This window comes from Pseudopipra pipra, chromosome 12, assembly GCF_036250125.1.
Source record: "Pseudopipra pipra isolate bDixPip1 chromosome 12, bDixPip1.hap1, whole genome shotgun sequence".
NCBI classification, from domain to species: domain Eukaryota; kingdom Metazoa; phylum Chordata; class Aves; order Passeriformes; family Pipridae; genus Pseudopipra; species Pseudopipra pipra.
The window spans coordinates 11,431,459-11,452,040 of record NC_087560.1 but is presented as its reverse complement, the minus strand read 5'-3'; the positions used below and the strand labels follow the sequence as shown (position 1 = coordinate 11,452,040).

General features: G+C 44.8%; 1 protein-coding gene across 5 annotated transcripts in view; it reads left to right on the top strand.

Annotated features, from left to right (window-relative positions):
* The first annotated feature begins 1,170 nt into the window (after positions 1–1,170).
* The window catches only part of HOMER2 (homer scaffold protein 2), a 63,994-nt gene continuing 44,582 nt past the window's right edge, over positions 1,171–20,582 (top strand). For 3 of the 5 annotated variants that reach the window (XM_064668900.1, XM_064668898.1, XM_064668897.1), the window contains exon 1: positions 1,171–1,587. In XM_064668900.1, the coding sequence (XP_064524970.1) occupies positions 1,496–1,587 (92 nt within the window). In that variant the 5' untranslated portion in view covers positions 1,171–1,495. Of the gene's footprint in view, positions 1,588–13,501; positions 13,824–14,178; positions 14,359–20,582 lie in introns of those variants that run through there. The other 2 variants (XM_064668899.1, XM_064668901.1) reach the window with 2 other exon arrangements.

Genomic DNA, 20,582 nt, shown 5'->3' with positions numbered 1-20,582 from the left:
ACTTTATTTGAGTGTATGGGATTGAAGTTCCATTTTGGTGTTCCAGACATTGGGAAATAGTTGTCTGTCAGAGTGGGAGACAGTTTCATTGTCCCTAGTGGGAAGGTTTTATGTTGCTGGCTAAGTTTTCCATTGAGACTTCCCATGAGGTCCCCAGGTAATACTGAGGACAACCCAAGTTATTGCACACAAAGTTAAAGCAAGTGAACATGAAGTCTTTCCCACAATTTCTATGCTTTCTTGGAAAGAAAGGATAAATCTAAGTGAGATTTGAAAAAATAGATGAAAATAATCACTCTTGATGGCAGGGTATTAATTATAACTTTGTGTGGGTGAAGTTAAAATTCTCTCTTATGTGTGAATCGGGCATCTTTTCTCCACGAAAGAATAAGTGTGTCTGTGTAGCACAGTCCCACAAACACCCAAATGAGCAGGTCCATGGCTCTGCTATGGATTTGTGTCCTGTGATTGCCGGTCAGATGTCAGTGTCACCCTCGTAGCTGGGCAGCCATTATACAGCTCTTCCACATTAGTGCAATTTTTCCTTCCATGGACAGGAATCATCCCTCTCTTTATTTTCATGAAACCTACATGATTTTGTGACCATATCTGGCAAAGATTTGGGGCGGGGCTGCAGAGGGCCAAAGGAGAGTCAGTCGTCCCGATGGGATTCACCCTTCTGGGCACAGCAGCAGGGTGCTGGCGGGGTACAAGACCCAGACCTGGACTGTGGGTCTGGGTCTGCCAAGGCCAGCGCTCAAATGGGGTTGACACGGTGCCGTGGCTTGCAGGCTCAGCACGCACGGCCCCCATGCCCCGCATCGCCCTGGGAACACGGACTCGGAGCGTGAAACAGCCCGGGGAGGGCGTGACAGAGCGAAAGAATCGCCTGCCCGTGTTTCACCAGGCATCCCTCGGCGTGGCATCCCCTCGGGTCGGAAGGGCATCCCCGGGACCCGCGCCGTGGCCGGGCCGCGGGGCGGGGGCCGCCTGCGGGGCGCTCCCAGTGCGGGACAGCCGGACCCGCACAGCCGGTCCCGGGCGTGGGCTGACCCCTCTGGCCGCTGGGCTTCGACGGCTGCGGGCGGGGCGGACTGGGGACACCCCCACAACTTCACCCGAAGTTTTCTGGCTGCCCCGTCCCCCTCCGTCAGGTCGCGGCCCCTCCAGCGCCGGCACCGGCGGGACGAGGCACCACAACCCCCTCCCGCGGCTCCTCGCCGCCCGCCGGGGCACAGCCCCGCACCGCCGGGGCGGGGAGCGGAGGGGCCCCGGGGCGCGCCCCCCGCCCATCCCCGCCCCGCCGCGCTCCGCCCGCCGCCCCCGCGCTGTGCCTGGCAGGGCGGCGGTGCCGCGGGAGCCGCTCGGTGCCGCCGCCGCCCGGGAGGGAGGTTATGTAAGGGGGGAGGGAGGCGGCGGCAGGAGGAGGAGCGGGAGGAGCAGGACGGCTCGCTGCCGCCGTGCAGCCGCAGCCAGCCGGGGCCGGGGCGGCCGCATGTGCGAAGTGGGGACGCGGCCGCCGCTGGCCGCCGAGCGCGGGGAGCCGCCCGGGGGTGCCGCCGCCGCCGAGAGGTGCCGAGACATGGGGTGAGTCCGCCGGGCCCCGGCCACGCGTGGGCACCGCGTCCCGCCCCGGCCCCGCCGCAGGTGCGCTCGGCGGCCGCGGAGCGTGGGAGAGCCCCGGGAGCGCTCCCCAGAACCGGCGTTTTATAGCGTAATTAATCACTGACGCCCGCCCGGGAGCGGGCTCCTGCCCGAGCCGCCGGCGGAGGGAGAGCACCGCCGGCACGTTACCGGCGGCGAAATCCCCGCTGGAGCGAGCGGGGAGGAGCTCGGGGTGTCGCGGAACGGGGAGCTGGTCCGGGGTCCGGGGGGTCCGGTCCGTCGCCGGGAAGCTGCGGGATGTGTAGCGAGTTCATTGTCAGATGCTTCACTCGCGCTGGTTCAGCGAGAGCTCTGGCTGCTGGAGGCACGCGATAAACTTGCCTGAATTGTGCCAGTTGTTCCCTAATTTGCGTAAATATTTTCCCCCTTGTTTATTTTTTTTTTTAACGTGCCAGAAGTCTCTGATTACATGTGGTGGCCTCTTGGAGAATTCAGCTTGATCTTTCCAGAAATGAGTCCGGCATTTTTCCTATCCTCTAACTTGTATGAGGGGACAAAAGCTAAATGCTGGCATTAGGGCAGATTGTGAACTAAATATGTGGAAACAGAGGTTAAGGTTGTGCTTTTGACTTGAACTATATATAGGTTTAAGATTCTCTCGACCAATATGTCTTGGAGGTTTCCAAACCCACACATTTCATTTACTTTCTTTTTATCCTATTATGTTTTCTCACACCTTTTCCTTGCCTCTCCTCACCCCCCTGTGGCAAGGAATCGTTCTCCAGTTCTGAGCTTACTCCTGCTACTTCCAACTATCCAAATTCCCACTATAAATATGTTTATTTTTGTGGAAGGATATAATTCGAGACTATATGGATAAATAATGAATTAAAATGTCATGCATGTGTCTGAATTTGATACCCAGGAATACTGAATAGAACTACAGGGGCAGAAGGAGAAATAGGATCTAAGTGAGCATCTCCCTGTGTTTCACTTAAGGATTGCTAGGGGCTCATCTTCTTAATTATGTAAAGTTTCACTGGAAAATAAAACAGAAACTGTCTTTGAGGTTGGAGAAAGATGCATCAAAACCTGTGTGGGGAAGCACTGCCCCGCTTAGTCCAGGATGGTCAGAAACAGCCATCCGTGGGAAACTTGCCTCTGTCACTCTATCTGGGTGTCTCTCAATGCAAATATTTTTGTTGTTGTCATTTTTAACCGTTTCCATACTGGTAGATCAGTTTAGCTGTGGCTTGGAGAGAATTGAGTGAAAGATTGCGGTGGTCCCCCATCCCCTTCTGTCAGGCAGTTGTAGCTCTGGGCTCAGTGTGGTCCTGCTCTGTCTCTAGAGCTGTTCAGGCTGCAAAGGACTTGAAGACTTTTAAGAGCTCTGGTTGTGCTCCTGTCTGTGCTGCTCCACGTTAGGTCATGGAGACTTGTACAGGGAGCAGGCACGTCCACCAGCCTGGTTCAATACCCTGATTTAATGTATTTCACTTAAAGTAAGTTATTTCAGTCTTACCCTGGTGCTTGTGAGATCAAGCTCCCAGCATCATTCATTCCCTGGGTTTCAGCGTGGGTTGTACACACTCATACACTGTACAGAGTGCAGATGAGGTGTTTTTTGAATATACATTTTTTCAGTGTCTCATGTCGTTTTCTTGCCATTCACCTTTCTGATACTGAGAACTTGGAAGTGTGTTTGTTGTAGCATTGCTGCAGCTGTGGCTTAGCACACTTGACCCAGGAGCAACTCCCCAGTTTTCCTTCCAGTTCCATCTCTGCTGGTAAATCCTTCACCTCTGCATGCTCTAGCTTTTCCTTCTGTGAAATGGTCACCTCTGTCTTTGTGAAGCAGGTTGTGGTCAGAGGACAGAGCTCGGTCTTCCTTACTTGAAAGAATATATTTTGGCCCAGGAGTTCCAGTGGGATTTGCTTCCTGGGCACATTTTGGTGTCACATGTGGGGCATTTTCTCATAGAAATTGTGACAGCAACTTGATTCTTAGCTCTTAAAATAGTTACAATAACTTGATTATTAACTCTTAAAATATTTTTTCTTTTACTTTCCTCTTTTTTTTTTCCTAGGGGTGACCATTGCTAATGATTCATTTAAATGCTGCCTATGGATTTGGCAGTGACTGATGGTGCTATGAAACCTGATATAGCTACTTGAGCTCAGCAAAGCAAAGCTATTTAAATTGCTTATTAGCTGTGAGCTGAGCTATTTAAACTGTTGGTTTAGTTCGACTTACTAGGCAGCAAGCTAGGTTTAAGTTTTACAAAAGTAATTTACATGTTAAAAAAACCCCTAATGCCTGTAATACAGGGGATATGAAAACAATGCTGTAAAAAAGTGTCCAGGAAATAAAAAATCTGCTTCAGTGCCCATTAAAGTCAATGTGAAGGTTCCTGCTGACTGAAAACCATTGTATATTGGTCAAGCCACTGTTAAGGGTCTCACTGGACAAATGTTTACTTTAAAGGGAACAAATATTTTCCTAAATCACCACTTTCTTCTACCCAGCATATCTGATAGCTGCTGTTTACCTCAATAGTCTCAGAGCTTAAACTTTAGCTATTTGAAAACCACAGTGTAACACATTTCCAGCTGTAGAAATCTTTGTCTGAAAATATCACCTGCCTTGTCTCTTGGTGTTGCAAGCCAAAGGCTATCACAGTCAAGAAAGGGGCTCTGATGTTAGTGAGCTGTACCTACTCATCTAATAGTTTGACCTCAATTTAAGCAGTGTAAGCTAAATATACAGTTATAAAGATGCTTGAGGTTTAGGTCTTAGCTGATTTAAGGAGGTATTGGGTAGCGCTTCATCTGTGTTTAAATTCGTTTACTATTTTCATTTCTGTAGTAACTTTGTATTTCCTTATCTCTCCATTACAAAATATTTCTTGTTATGAGGTGTGTGACAAGTATCCACTTTAGATTAGACCTGTAAATCACTTCACTTGTGCTGAAGCTGTTATTTATAATATCTGTTGGATTAAAACTCAAATCAATGTAAATACCCTCTAGCAATAAAATTGAATGTTAGATATGTTTTGTAAATCATATAAAATTTAAAACGAGGCCTCTGACTGTTAGAAATTATTGCAGAAAGCTGTACAACCATGTAGAAGTGTGTGCTATACAGGTGATGAACTAGCTCACAGCACACATTTCTTTTGGCTGACATGAGATGTCTTCCCTCTGCTGCTTCCTCGTGGGCTAATGTGATAAATTAGTCCCCTCCAGCTGGGATCAGTCCATACCTCCCCCAGGTGGGCTTTGAGCCCACTAGCAGGAAGGTGGGAAAAGATGAGTTTCCAAGCCTAGATCAAGAAATGAAGTAACCTCATCTTAGGGTGACTGGACTCTTGAACAAAACTGTTCTCCATGTAATATATTCATGGAAAGGTGCAATTGGGGGCTATATTACTGAGGGCATGTTTAATGTTTTTATTATGCAGTGACATTTAAGAGATAAGGAAAGTCTGCCTTGCACTCTCCCCTTTGCTGTCAGCAGTAGTAATGTCCATTGGCCAATACGTGGCTTTATCTGGGGAGTAAAAGGCATGATGAGTGAGGGTGAGGGAAGAAGAAGGTGAAGGAAGCAGAAGATGTGATGAGGCTCATGTTATAGGAAGATGTTAATTTTGAAGGGTGTTCACTTTCCCGGTACCAGCAGTACTTTAGAAACCATGGTGATAAGCTTTGCCTGAGAAGCTCCGTGGCAGGGAATAGTGTGTTGTAGAGGAAATTCACCTTGGCTTTCATCCAGCTCCTGCTGAAATCCATGAGAGTCTTGCACCAGCTCTCTTCAAAGTTTGGCCAACCCATCTGTCTGTGAGGAAAGGAGGCATCCTGGGACCCTGGGAGTGGCACCTGCCTCTCACTGCAGTCCAGGGTCCCTCAAAGCAGGGCTGGGATGAGCATATGCCCAAACACAGCTGAGTTGGTACTGTGAGCTCAGGGGCTCTTTTTTTGAGATTTTAAGGTCAGCAGCTTCAGTTCAGTTCCTACCATAGCTTGGGGGGGGGGGGCAGATTATATCAGACATCATCCAACTGGTGTTGGTGTTGTTCAAGGAAAGGGACTGAGATCTGATAGATGCTGAAGCTGTTTATCTCATGTTTTTTGAAGCAGCTGGCTGGGGGTGCTTGATTCTTCACATCCTTGGCTCCTTATGTAGATATTCCCATTTTACAGAGTAAATATAAACAACTGCTGTTCTGATTTGGAGGTTTTGGCATCTCTGTGTACAGATACACGTCTGTACAAAATCCAGTGGAAAAGTCAGGTCCAGAGAACTCTAGTTCTGGAGCAGTATGTTTGGTTCACTGAAATGCATGGGAAAGCTCCATTGACCTCAACAGTATGTAATCCCTTATTTAGGTTGTTTATGTGTGTTTAAATAAGGTTAGAGAGGCAGGGATCTTGGTGGGGTGGGTAGAGGAAAAAAAGACCAAATAGCTAGATCCTTATGATCTGTGTGTGCTTAGGGTTTTGGTGTGGTTGCATTCAAGTGAGTGAACAAGCCTCTGGTAGAGTTTCATCCAAGCCCCATTGTCTCCTCTCACAATTATGTGAGGAGTTCATAGCAGTGCAGACAGATGCACATAACTGAATTTAGGCAAAAATCTGTGTGAATAAGCTCTGAGTAAAACATGGTATTGGGAGAAATTAAGAAATAAGCTAATAAAAGAGTAGCAGAAAGAAATTATGGAGGAATGACTGACATGAAAGTAGATTATACTGACAAGAAATTATAAAAATGTTGTAGGGTCTGCTAGAGATAAGTTTAGCAAATGACAATAGGAAAAATCTGCCAGTACCACAACTAGTTTGAGTCCTGTGCTGCAAATTTCTCCAACATTTGCTCATATACAGTATGCCGTAGAGAGTGAACACAAAGAAAACTCAGTGCTAAGAGAGTCATCATACTCAAGTTGCTTTCAGCTGCTAACTTAATTAATTACCACTGTTAATTTGATTATCACTTGAGAAAAAATTTATAAATAAAATATTCTCCACGAAGTTGAGATGTCCCTCAAGCCCTTCTTCCTATTTGAAAAGAGAATGGTCTCCTGATAACAAGGGCATCATTTGAAATGTTAAAAAGAATTATTTGATGATCAGTTCCTTTAAACTGAAAGTTTTTTAACTGATCCAAGATCTGACCAAGTGTCTTAAACTGTTCTTTCAAACATATTCCCAGCGTGACTGAAACAGGCAGAGAAGGGCAGTGAGTTTGCCGAGAACCCAAGAGCAAGGGCATCAGCCTGGTTTTACATCTAGATTTCCTGCAGTGCTGTGTATTCATTTTATTCATTCATTTGGCTCTATTATTGTGGTGCCTAAGATAAATAGCCTCACCATGAACATACACTTAAGGACACACAAGAATTTTGAATCAGCTGTTGGTTTTCCTGTTGACTTTGTGATAGGGTGTGTGCAGAGTGGGAAGGTCCTCGCTCCTGAAGGCTGCTACATGTTCAAATGTCTGTCAGCTTTCACCTTGAATGCTGTCTATCGCCTTTGTGCACTTTGTGCACCACAAATACAGCATGTGACTTGTTTATAGTGTGATTTGGCCATAGCTCTTTAGGATGTTAATGTGCTCAGGGAACATATTTCAACTATGTTTCTCTGATAATTCAGCAGCACGTTGTAAATAGCTGACGATCCTGTTATTAAACCTCAGAATGTGACAAGGGCACTGCTTTCAAACAAAGACGAGAAGTGTGTTTAAGCTTGAGCATTAAAGAAGCACTTTTAATGGCAAGAGCAATTAGGCAGGGAACAGACAATTAGTATTGGGGAAGGTTGCTGCTGCGCCACAGCCACACATCACCCAGCACAGGTTAGGGACGGTGTGAGTAGGGATTGTGTAATACATACTCATGCAAAATGTACAAGATGGGATTGGCTGATGCAGTTGATCTCTGATTATATTTTTGGTGACACATCCTAGCTGCTCTCTGCCTGTTTGCAAAAGAAATCTGCCCGCTGCTGCCGGCTTGGATGTGCTTAGCTCATGTGTGACACGAGTAGCTGGCTGCTTACTCCTCATTGACGTAGCAACTATTAGAGGCTATTGGATCCTCTTGCATCACTCTGAATTGCTTCGTAATGGGAATTTTGCCACTGGGGTCAGGATTAAAATGAAGATAATATTTTAAATAATTGATGGTCGAGGTGTTTTAGGATTTGTTTTTTAAAAAAATGGATGTTGCTGGCTGACATCAGCAAGTGGGACAGCCTGCTTAGTGACTCATAGGGGAGCAGGAGGCTCTGCTGTGTAGGTGTTCTAGGATTTGTGGGCTTCATGTTGAAGGCTGGCAAGACTGGGAGCTTTAACTGCAAAACAACAGTGGCTTTATCGTGGAGAAAGAGCGAGCAGATCTGAGACAGGGGGAAGAGGGAAAAGAGGGCCTGGTGACAGAGGTGTGAGCAGTAGTGTGTGCTGGTTACTGTGCAAAGCCTGTTCCCTTCAGTGGCATTGCATCCTCCTTTCCTGCCTCCTCCATGCACTGATCTGATTTTATTTATTTGACGTGGCTTATCAAAATGCAAGATTGTAAGAATTCCTGAAGGGACAAACTGTTTCCTTTCCATCTGGAAGTTTCACTGCAGCCTACAGGATTTAGAAGCTTGAACCCTGCTGCAATTCAAAAAGAAATTTTCTGTAGAAGTTGCACTTTTCTGCCTACACATCAAGAGGCCAGGGAGAGCCCTCCAGAGCTGCCAGTGTTGTTCCCTGTTAGCATTTTCATTATAATAATAATAATAATCCTACAACTGCATTCTTATCAGGCAACGTTTAGTACCTCAGTGCAGCAAGATAGCAAAGGCCTCTGTGGAATATGTTTAAAAATATGTAGCCAGCTTGTATTGAGTTGCTTCTGCTTGTACTGAAGATCCCTCCTTGTGGACTGTGAAATAATGCTGTACATGTACTTACTGAATAAATACTTGCTGTTTGCCTCTGCTTAACACTTTGCAGTGGATTCTCCTCAGATATGGAACTACTGTATTTTTTGGGCGGGGGGGTGGAAATACAAAATTTTAATTTTGTGTGGCGTTGAAGGGAAACGTTAATTTTATGTGTGGAGGTGTGACCATCTTTTTTTCAGTATTCATTACTTACTGTTTCACTCCTGGAAGAAGTGCAGGTAGTGCAGCCGGAGCTGGGGAGTATTGAGCAACACTTTTGCTTTTGAAAACGTGGTACTTCAAGATGCATAGTCTCCCCTCATATTAATTGCACTGCAGTGACTGACTCAAGTTCTCTGCTGTTGGTGAGTTGCTCTGTAAGTCTGTAACAGCAACACTTTGTTGCCTTTGTCTCATTCCCAGCTTTTATCAGGCTTTTGTATTCCAGCTTCCCACTATGAATCTGTTGCACACATCTAAAATGTCTTCCTGCAGTTGTTTAAGTGGGAACATGTGATCTGTTTTGTGATGTTGAAAATTGTCAATAAGAGCATTTGAAAAAAGCTGGAGAAGTTCTTTAAAATGAGAAGTGTAAAATGTCCCCAGCCAGCTCTCAGGACTGTGCTGGGATGCTGAGCTGCTTGGAGGGTGCGTGGGAAATGTGGGGAGAGTCTGACACCTTATTAGCATTTATTTTGGAAATGGTGATGTGTAAAGAAGAGTCAGGATATCTGTTCTGGTGGGTAGTTCAGACAGTGGGACAAACTGTCTGGCAGCAGTGTAGTTGTCCCCATGTTGCCCACAGCCCCAAGTCCTACAAATCACATAGATAAAATTTTTGTATGAATTGCAGATGTAAAACTTGCTTCGTGCCTCAAAGTGGGACATTTGGCTTGCAGAGAGGTGATGACAATTGCCCTTGGAGGGTCCTACCTTTTGGGATAGAGCAGTTTCTGGCATGCAGGATGATCTGATGCCAATCCTGAAGGGGATGTCGTCAATCCCTATTAACTTACTTTTTCCCAGAGCTGTCGGTTTGGATTATTCTACTGTGTCTCCATAAGCACACGTCCACTATGTACATGTCTTGACTTGGAAGTGGGATTTCTCAACTTGAGAGCCATAAGCTGGTCAATTTAATCTCATTCCACCTTTATGCAAAGAAGGAGGTCTAGGCACTTTACCCTCTCTCTTAAACACCTATTTAGCATTTGTGCACTTTCCTTTTTTCACAAAGTGGGAAAACCCTCACAAATCTGGTTTGTTTTTTTTTTTTTGTCTTATGATGAGTCTGTACGTGGTGTGGCCTGTACATGAGTGTACCTATGCACTGCCCCTCCAGGTAAAGCCCTTACTTCTTACACTCTCATGTAGTCCAATCCCCTGATAGCCCCAAAGCTGAAATACTCCTCCCTGACCTGGGAGGTTTCTACCCAGACAGGACAGTGCCACAGTGCTCGTGGGCACGATGCACTTCAAGGGCCCAAGTGCTGCCCTTGAGTATTCAAGAAGGAGATAAAAGTATCTTTGGACTCTTCATGTACATATAAAATTCAGTGATTGTCATAGTAATCCTCTCTCCTCCAGCTGGGATAGGGAGAAATTTATTCTTTTTTTAAATAATAAAGGAGATTCAGTTGCCTAAAACTTAACAGCACACAGGTGAATGAGAGCTCTCTCTTTTCATGATTATTTTTTTTTGACAGCTGTTTGTTGCTTATGTAGTCCAGTACAGGAGACAGCTAATTTGAAGTTGCCTGTTGTTTATAGTGGTTATAAACTTGTATTTAAAGTATCTTCTAAAAATGCTCATTCATAAAAATCAGTCAAATTTGGTTTATGGTCCTTTTCAAGAAGAAAAGAAACTGGCTTGACTGAGAACAGGGATCTGTCACTTCACTACACCCACCCAAATTCAAGGGAGTTGAATTAAAAGCTTGAGTGTCTAATCTCAGTTACAATGAAATACAAAAACTGTGGAGCAAGGACCAGATCCCACGCTCCAGAGAGGGAGTTGTTGGTTTGGGAGTTATTTGGGGTCGAAAGGGGGGCTGCTCATCTCCTCCCAGGCAAATCCAGAAGTGTGTTATGTGTCCCTGCTTCCTTGGGGAGTTTATCTTTCCCCTCTGTGTCTCTTTCACCTTCCTCTGTGCTTTGGAGCGGGGAAATGGCCGTTTGTGCACAATGTGAAATTCCACTTTGTCTTTGGAGAGAGCTGAACGACAAATAATGTCTTTAAAGTTTCTGTGTGATCCTCAAAGACATTCCCCAGACAGAAAGTTCTGAGCATCTGTTTTTTGAGACCTTCAAAATTGCATATTATGGAAGATGCATCATCTTTCAAGGACATAATCATGTGCAGTCTGATAATCCCAAGCAATCTCTTTTGCCCTGTTTAGACTTTTCTGGGGAGAAAGGCTGTGGTTTTTGCAGAGGGCTGTAGGGACAGCTTCCTTCATCACCTCGACCAAAGCCTGAGGTAAACACCTCTCCTGTGCTTGTGGTTACCTGCTTTTCCCTCTACAGGGAAGGTCTGTTCTGAATTTTTCAGCCTCAAAGTAATTATCCTGTGTATGTATTGTTCAGATCTTCGCAAGAACTTTTCTCCATTGAGTTAGAAATTAGCATTTCAAATTCTATGGGGGAGAAGTTGCCAAAGTTTTTTATATTTTAAGCTTAGAATTTGGAATGGAATCAAAATATCTAATCTACTTTGCATTCCCTGCTTGGTCTTTCCTCCCTGCCTTATGAATTGGCATCCTTGTCCTTAGGAGGGAGGGCAATATTGTGCAACTCTGTACAGCTTCTCTTGTTAAATATCAAGGTAATGTTGCCCTGATTTGCAACACTCTTTCCAATAACTGTTGAATTAGCACAAGTGAATGAGGTTGTACTGGAAAGGGATTATGCTTGTCAACTGCTATACAGGATGACCTCTGAATTATTGGCCAGAAGAGAAAATAGACACACAACTGCTGGGAACGATTTGGGATGGTTCAGTGCTGTCTGTTATGCCATAAAAGAACAGCTGATTTCCATGAGTTAAACAGGTTGGTCCAAACTTTGCACCTTGGAGTTAAGTTACTTTTCCTCCCTTTCTTTTCTTTTTCTATCTCCTTTTGGCACTTCTCCTTCCCCTGCGGTGACATTGGAGCTACTGCTGCTGCCTGGGGGGAGGACAGCCTGGCTGGTGCCCAGGGTGGCAGCAGCTCCAAGCCTGGGTCAAAGTGTTGGCTTGGAGGCACATGGAAAAACACAGGGCAAGTCTGGGTTGTCTAGGGAGAAGTGGGCCACCAAAATGCTTTTTCGCTGCCTTTCAGGGGTGGTAAAGCTTCCTAAAAGAAAACTGTGTTTAGGGAGTCCTGTAATAGAGACCTTACAAACCAAATCGATTTAATTCTTAGGGTGCTAAAGTGTGAATGTGCGAAAAGCATAGTAAGAATTTCTCACCAGTTGGCACCTTATCCTCAGTGGCTGAGCGAGTACTCGATCCATTCTGCATACCAACACCAGGCACTAATTTTAGATCACAGGGACTACGAAGAGTGCAATTTCTGTCTTTTGACTTGCTGTATTTTACTTATGGCAAGCAGGGGAAACTGGTGCATGAACTTTCTCCTCCAGCAAGGGAGGTGGCTGTTTCCACTACCAAGAACTTACCTACCATGAGCGTACATGCCAAACAAATTACTGCAGAATATAAAACATTATTTTTTAATCCTATTTTAAAACAAATAAATGTTCAGAATTTTGTTCTGAAAATGAAGCAAAAAAATAATTTAAATTGTGTAATGTAGGTTGTTATTCTGGCATAAACATCTCTCTAGAATTTGAGCTCATTTTGCTCACATTTGTTTGGTATAAATAAGCAGTAACTCAGATCAGAAGAGGATCATGTCTCCTGCATGTATTGTCCCGTTGTTAGAAGGATGAATTCACTGCTGCATATATCTCATAAAAAGATCAAAGCCCCACAGCAAAAGTATCAGTAAAGGATGCAGTCATAAGCATTTTCTGTTGTCTTTGGGATGTGTGTCAGCGTGATGTGCTTTACTTGCATTTGGTAAACACACTGAGCTACCAGCTTTGTGCTGAAGGAGCACTGCAGAACTTAGCAATGGCTCACAAAGTTGTCAGTGAGCAGGGTGAGCCTCTTGTCACCATCCAGCTGGTTTGATTTGTTTTACAGGGTTGCTGGGGTGTAGTTCTGTCCCCTCCCAGCTAATTCCTCTTTTGGGAGCAGACATGGGGATAACTAAATGTATATAGTGCATGTATAGTCATAGAACGGTTTGAGTTGGAAGGGACTTTGAAGATCATCTAGTTCCAACTTTGTCATGGGCAGGGAAACCTTCCACTAGACCAGGTTGCTCAAAGCCCCATCCAACCTGGCCTTGAACACTTCCAGGGATGGGGCAGCCACAATCTCTCTAGGTAACCTGTTCACTGCCTCATCACCATCACAGGAAAGAATTTCTTCCTATTATCTAATCTAAAGCTGCCCTCTTTCAGCATTTAGTCATTACCCCTTGTTCTGTCACTAGATGTCCATGTAAAAGGTTGCTCTGCAGCTCTCTTGTAGTCTCTTTAGGTTCTGGAAGGCAGAAAATCCCAACTCTTTCAGCCTGTCTCCATATGAGAGGTGCTCCAGCCCACTGATCATCTTTGTGGCCTCCTCTGGACTCATTCCAACAGCTCCACATCCTGCCTATGTTGGGGCTCCAGGCCAGGATGCAATACTCCAGGTGGGGTCTCACAAGAGCAGAGTAGAGGGGGAGAATCATCTCCCTTGACCTGTTGGTCACACTTCTTGGGATGCAGCCCAGGATATGACTGGCTTTTTGGGCTGCAGGTGCACATTGCTCGGTCAGTCCTAGTCCAGAGACCCTGTGTTCAGTTCCTCCAGTGTGTTTGCAGTTTCTTTTCAACCAGAGAGAAGAAGAGGAATGAGAAAAAAATACCAGGAAAAGAAAGTGTTTGTATCAGTGCTGCCAGCTGACAGGGCAGCCGGCGTATCAAGCAGCAGATAGTGGCAACTAAATAAGGGCAAGGCAGAAGAGCTAAAATGAGTCCCACAGTCCCCTGGCGCTCACACAGGCTCCAGCTGAGGACCCAGCACACAGCCAGTTTCATCAATAACTGCGATACCCGCAGGCCCTGGAGCCTGCGTGGAACGGGAATCCTGGGAGAGAGCCCAGCCCCAGCGTGCCAGCCCATCCAAGCCCATTGTTTTTATCCCAGTTCATGGAAAAATTATTTCAGATCATCTCATCATTTCAAACATTTTGGTAAGTGTTAATATACTTTCAGCTCAGTGGAAATAATCACCATATGGCTGTAAGATTTGCCATCTGTCCAGAGATGCTGGAATACAATTAGTCCATGTAGTCCATTTATCAATCTATAAGTGACAACATTCACAGTCCTGGCAACTTCGGCTGCTGACAGAATCAGCACTTGCATAGGGCCTACCTGTCTGCCCTTATTACATCAATATATAAATGAGATGGAAAAAATCCCATCATTCAGCTGTGTCCTTCACCCTTGACACAAAGAAAAAAGTCTATATTGGTGTAAATGAGACTGAGGAAATGGTATGCCTTAATTTTTGTAGCACTAATTGGATTTCTTTATGTCTAACAGACCATAATTTGATAAGGAAAAGAAAGATTTACTTGCAGTTGTTCAATCAAGAGATACCAGCAGGACAGAGTGTGTCACAGGGGAAAAAAAATACTATGTCCTCTCCTGTTGTATTCATTTCCAAGGCAAAAAAAGCTAAATATTACAAACACAAGGAATGTCATCATTTGCATCATACAGGTAAGAATTTATTTTCAAGGTTTCTTGTTTGACATCAGAAAAGCAAGAAGTTGGCTTTTCAGAAGAATGAATAATTTTTTTTTAAGAAAAGGTCAAGGCCTTTTCATTTTAAAGCTCCTAATGATCTGACAGTATAAAGTTCTGACTTTTGACTACTCCTGCCAATCTCACCCCAGCAGGCATCCTAGCGTGGCCCCTCAGAACTGCCATATCCTTGAAACTGGAGTTAGATTTGGAATATCCAGAAAATAACTTGAACTTTTTATTAGGTTTTATTTATTACCCAAACTCATCTTGCATAATAAGTTTATAATAGGAATGTGTGCTATGTCTTGTTTATTCTACAAATTTTCAGCCAGCCCACACTAGTTTTTGAGATTCTGTTGACAGGAGAATGTAATTTTTTTTGGCATATTTGCATTATAACACGTAGTTATGCACTGCATAGCATGAAAAGTGGTGATACTTGAAATTAAATCCTTCCATAGCCCACACCTCATATAACCTGTACCTCATGTAACACACACAAAGTTGGAGGCATTGACATGGAGAAATCAGAAGTGCCAAGGGAGCAGGACTGCAGGGATCAGAAATAGTTGGCTATTGAGGTTCAGGAACTTTTGGGATAAGTTTCTCCCAATATTACCTGCAAATATGCACAGTTTGCAGTGTTAGCAAGCTGTAGGGGTTTGGGTTTGTGGGTTTTGTGGCAAGGGAAGTGGTGTTTGTTTTGCAGATACTATGTTTCTCATGAATAACCTGTTGGTTATGCTTTTCAAATTAGTAGTTTTTCTCTCTGAAACTCAGGAGATTACCACAGTATCGCTGCTTTTGCGCTAGGGCTGCTGACAGCTTTTTATACCAACAAATAATGTACATATCTGAGATCTGTACTGTAAATCTGATGGTAACAGATGGTGTTATATTTTTAAAGATCAAAGTGAATAATGTTAGCTTCTAAATGTTTGAAATTTCCTTTGTGGTTTTAACTGGAAGCAGAAGAAATGTGTCGTGTTATTTTACTGGCTGCTAGGAGATACATGAGTTTCAAAAACTCTGTCCGTCAGTTCCAGAGAGAGGTGCTGCCTGCATGTTAGCAGCAACCAGCACACTCTGGTTGTTGATTCTATTAGTCTATTAAAATCACCAGAAAATTGAAATCTGCTTCTTTTCAGACAGTCTAATTTAAACTGCGTTGAGTGGGGAATGAGGCTGGCTGTAGCCATGCTTGTGTCCAGCACCTTGCCCTTGCCTGACTGCAGCTGTGGGGTTCCTGGCTGTGAGCACAAGGGCTGTGCTTGCACTGAACCTCTCTTTGCTGTTTTTAATACACTATCTTTGGTGCTCTTGACTACCTTTGGTGATTTTTGTCTTCTAGACGACTTGCTCTGGTAGCATCAAATCAATTTAAACATGGCAGTGCTGTTGCCAGCCTGGTGCTGTTCTCAGCGCAGGCAAGTTGATACACGCACTGAAAACCCCACGTGGGCATTGGATTGCATTTTTCTAATCTCTTACAGAGCAAAGTGCTTATCCTTTAATTGCTTTTAATTTTTACATCCTTAAGTTTCATTAAAGACGTGCAGCCTTGTATTAAGCCATCTGTTTGCACCCCTTTTCTTGAAGACTAACGAAGCACTCAGCCCTGAGTGCATTATTAGCCCAGGTGCTCTGGTGGCAGCATGTCCCAGCACAGGGCACTTGCCCTGCCCTGCCTGTGCTCCAGCACGTGCTGGTGGCCATCAGGACCAGCAAAGCCCTATCGTTTGCTTCTGACATTATGGCTGGTAGAATTCCTTATTTGATCCTTCAGGCAGTAGATCAAAAAGAGTTATACAACTTGTTCTTTAAACTGAACTGATTGGCTTTTTTTTTTTTCCCTAGTGTAAGTGGAAGAAAAGCCTCAGGGGAGAGCATTTGAATAGGGCATGGGAAAGCATATCGATAATTACATGCATGGATTAGTGCACAAAAGTACTCCCCTCCAAGGATCTGCTTAGTGCTGTGGCGTTTGAAATAATGGAGTCTTTAATCATATTATTTTGCAATAGTGAGGCTTTGATTATGCCACTGATTGAAATCAAGTTTTCAGATTGCTTTGTGCAAAGATAACCTCATCAGCCATGCAAATTCCTATAGCACGGGGGTTGGGGAGAAAAAGTCCCAAACATAAAGATGCTGCCCTGGTGGCGTCAGTGGGTTTTACATGGACAAACACATTGTGTTTTACTTCAACCTTCTGTTTGCAGATACCTGTGCTTTGATCATATATCCTCTGACATTTAGCCTCTTCATTTCTTAAATAAACACCAAATAGCATGTACAGCCTCAAAGTACCCCAAGCCTTCTGCCATGCAGAAGTGCGAAGAGTTAAAAGTAGCAATACAAGACTCCACTAGCATGTTAAAGGAATTTTCTGCTGGTTTACAAATGCAAAATAAACTATTCTATTTCTTTGAAAGTGTGTTTGCATTATTTCTCTTCTTTGATTATTTGTCTCCAGTGCCAACTGTAGATGTGTCTGATGTCTGACAGGGGGTGAGGAAACCCAGGAGTGACTGGGGCTGCTGGCACCTCATTTCCCTGGCAAGGCCAGTGCTGGGGGGTCCTGGGCATTGCTGGTGGGATGGGTGAGGGCTCTCAGGAGTACTGCCTCTTTTTGTATTCTGCTTGGTGCAGTTCAGGTCTGTACACTGGCTTCTTATTTCTCCTTTGTAAAACAAACCAGGCAGCCCCTATAGTGTTTCATCTGTGCAGGAGAAGACTGATGGTGGCACAGGGCTGCAGAGCTGTGGTTTTGTCCAGTTTCTGCTGGCCTTCTGTGACAGCAGTGGAGGCTGATGTGTGCCTTGTGGGGGTGAGCTGAGTGTTTCCTGCACATGGGGAGCCCCTGGGCTGGTTCAGCCCTGTACATCCCACCACAATGAGCTTCTATGGGGTCCCTCCTGCTCCAGCTGCCTTTGTGCTGTAACAGAGCTCGCTGAAAGCTTTCTAGAGCAGCCCTGAACATGTAAAATACAAGACCAGTGTGTGCTGGTGCTTCATCCTTCCCAGTGCCAGCTACATGGGGTAGATTTTGGTCTGTGTATGCGGGTCTGTGATCCAGAGCTTGGGATCAGTGACATCCCCTTGTGCCCTGAGGTGGGCACTACAGACAAAGCACTGGGGGAGAATGTGCTTCTGTTCCTACAGGCCTGTGCTATCCAGTCCAGGATTTACACTTTCAATTTACAATGGCATTTCTCACTGAAATATTACAACACAAACATTGTGCCACATAGGAGGCTGTGCTAAAAGCATTAACTCCACTGAAGCTGGAGTAAACACAGAGGAGGTGATTTTTAACCAAGCAAGAAAAATAGGATGACTCTGGGGGGCTGTTCATGTGCTGATCCAGACTCTTTTGTCACAAGGGTAGGAGAGGTGCTGGGTGTAAACAGAGTACAAGTATTTTTTCCAAAATACAGAGTTTGAATTTATATGTATGCAAATAGGAGGCAGTGTAAACGTTACTGAGGGTGCAGATTTATGGATCCTTTTTCAATGCCTTCTCGTGAAAAATCTCGGAATGGTCAGAGTTACACAACCAGTTTTATACTCATGTGTCTCAACTTCTTTTTTTTCCAATAAATAACCTTACCTATGAAGGATTAGTTCAGGGTCTTCTCAGTTCCTGTCACTTGCGTATAATTGTTTATTCACAGTGTCTTGAAAGGTTAATAGACCTCTGGAGATAGCCCCAAAATAAAGTGTGAGCTTTCTCACTGCCTGAGTTAAGCCTTTTAATTTGTATATTGACTTCATAAAGGCGTAGTGGTATTGTGAGACCTCACAGATGTTACAATGATTTTCAAGCTGAGAGCTTTTGTCCTCAAGATTTATTCTTTTGGATTTACTTAGGTGCAGATCAAAAATTAGTTTAATTAATGTCTGTGCTTTTAACAGACAATTCCTCTTTAGCTAGCTAGTTGTATTCTTATTTTTTTTCTGTCTAAGTAACTGGCACTATTATGTTTCCTACAAATGCAAGAAGCACTTTTGCTCATTGTATTGTGTTTAAATAATAATGCTTATAAGTGAAGGAAGCTAAAAAGATGGATTTTTATCATGAATTTCTAGTATCAAGTGGGCACCAGAGAATCATGACTGGATATTTGAACGAGTTGCATGACCTTGCCCTTGATTAACACTGCTGCCAGATTCAGCACTTCAACCTCATTGTGAGGAGAGTGGTCTGCCTAAAAAATAGGCATTTCAGCAGCTGAAAGACTGGAAAGAAGGACTTGGAGTAAATTCTATTTTAAAAATAGCTGTTTCTCTTCCTTGTTTTCTCTCTTTTTAGGAGCAGTGTAATTTCTGTCCTAGTAGTCTGGGTTTTCCAGAAGTCATTCCCTGTACCTTCTGTGCACCCCCAATTCCACCCTGCGGCAGGGAATGCCACCTGAGAGGACAGGGCTTGGCTGGCGAGTACCAACAAAGGCACTTTCAGGAGTGCCTGCGTGTTTTTTTCACCGAGAGAATAAAGAAGAGCAAAACCTGGGAGCAGCTGTCCCCTGCCAGCCCAGCCCATCTCTCTGGGCCAGTTTTCCCATCCCTGTGTACAATTGATAGCAAAGCCTCCCTCTTTTCTCTTCCTTGTATTGCTCAGGGTTGTGTCTCCATACTTACAAGTAATTTTTGCCATGGAAATACCTGCATGGGGAGGAAGGACTGTTTGCACTGCAGGACCAACAGGAGCTGGAGGTGGGTGGTTTGCAGGGCTGGCATCCCATCCCACCCTCTTCCACAGTGTGGAAGAGCAGCTCTTAAAACCACTGATAGTTCCTCTCTGCTCTGTAAGACTATTAATTCTTATAATCCTTTCTTTTGTTCAGTGGTGAATATTCAGCTGTTGATTTAGCCTTTTAAATTCAGGTAGTCAAAAACTTCCCTGGGTAGATGTGGTATAAAACTGCCCTGCAATGACAGTGATAGCTAAGCTACAGAGAGAAAATGAGGTGATTTAATTTTATTTCCAGGCTTGCTAGTGTCTCTGTTATCCTGGGATGCCATCTCGCTCTCCCTGGCTGTTTCTTCAGGTGTAAAATGGAGTCATTACCCACCTGCTCACCTCATGCTGAGTTTTGCACCCTTGCAAGTTGAAACAGGCTCTTATTTGCTTCTGCTAGTTGTGTGGGCTGGCAGCCGGCACCAGAACCTGCCTGTGGCAGCTGACGAGATCTGAGTGACCTGGATTAATTAGCATATGGCAATTTGGGAAGGGAGCAAAATGCCAGTTTGCTGCTATCACATCCAAAAAATGTGCAGGTTTGGTGTTCACCTCTCCCCAGCTCAGCCTGTGCTGAGTGGGCCCAACCTGCTGTCCTGGTCCCTGCCCCCAGCCATGATCTGGGCAGTGATGGACATTGAGGTGACAGTATCTCAGGGATTGGGCTGAGACAGCTGAATTTGCTGTGTTGTGCTGAGTGTAAGGGGGATGCACTTGCCTTGACTGGAGTGTGTGCAGAGAAGTGAGAAGGGGTCCTCTGACTTTGTTCTCGGTCATCATTACGAAGCTAATCTTTGTGGTTTTCTTTTTTCTAAAAAGATTTTATCCAAGATGCCCCAAGTGTCCAACATGTAGAGGTAACAGGCTGGAGGATAATGGACTCTCATTTTTGCTTGGAGCAAAGATCAGTATTGTGCATTAACTGCAACCGCTGTACTGATTGCGGTATTGCAGTGTGTGGCACCATGAACTGCAACTTCTGCCCACAGCAGTTATGCCTTCATCAGAGGAATACCTTTACTTGGATTTTGGTGTTTTGGGGAGAGAGGTTGGTTGTCTTTTGAAGTTTGAGATGTGTTTGTATGAACTAGTGAGGAGAGTTATGGGTAGATGAAACAGTATTTTCACAGGTAATTCTTAGGCATCATAACTTGCCTGGACTTTCATCGAGCTGAGCGTTCCAAATAGGAGAAAAATCTCCATCTGTGAGCTCAGGGGCCATCGTGCAGCAATAAAACCTAGAAAGGCAAGGCAGCAGCAGCCTGGCAGGGCAGCTGTGCACCCTGAGGGACCCTGGGGACCCCCCGTGCTGGCACTGCTGTGGCTGAAGGGGGACATTCAGTGACTTTTGGGGTCTTGGAGGAGTGATTGGAGAGCTTGCTGCTTTCAAGGGGTAGGATGCAGTTACTCAGTTTTATTTGGGACCAAAGGCATGAGTTTGCCTCTCTAATATGTA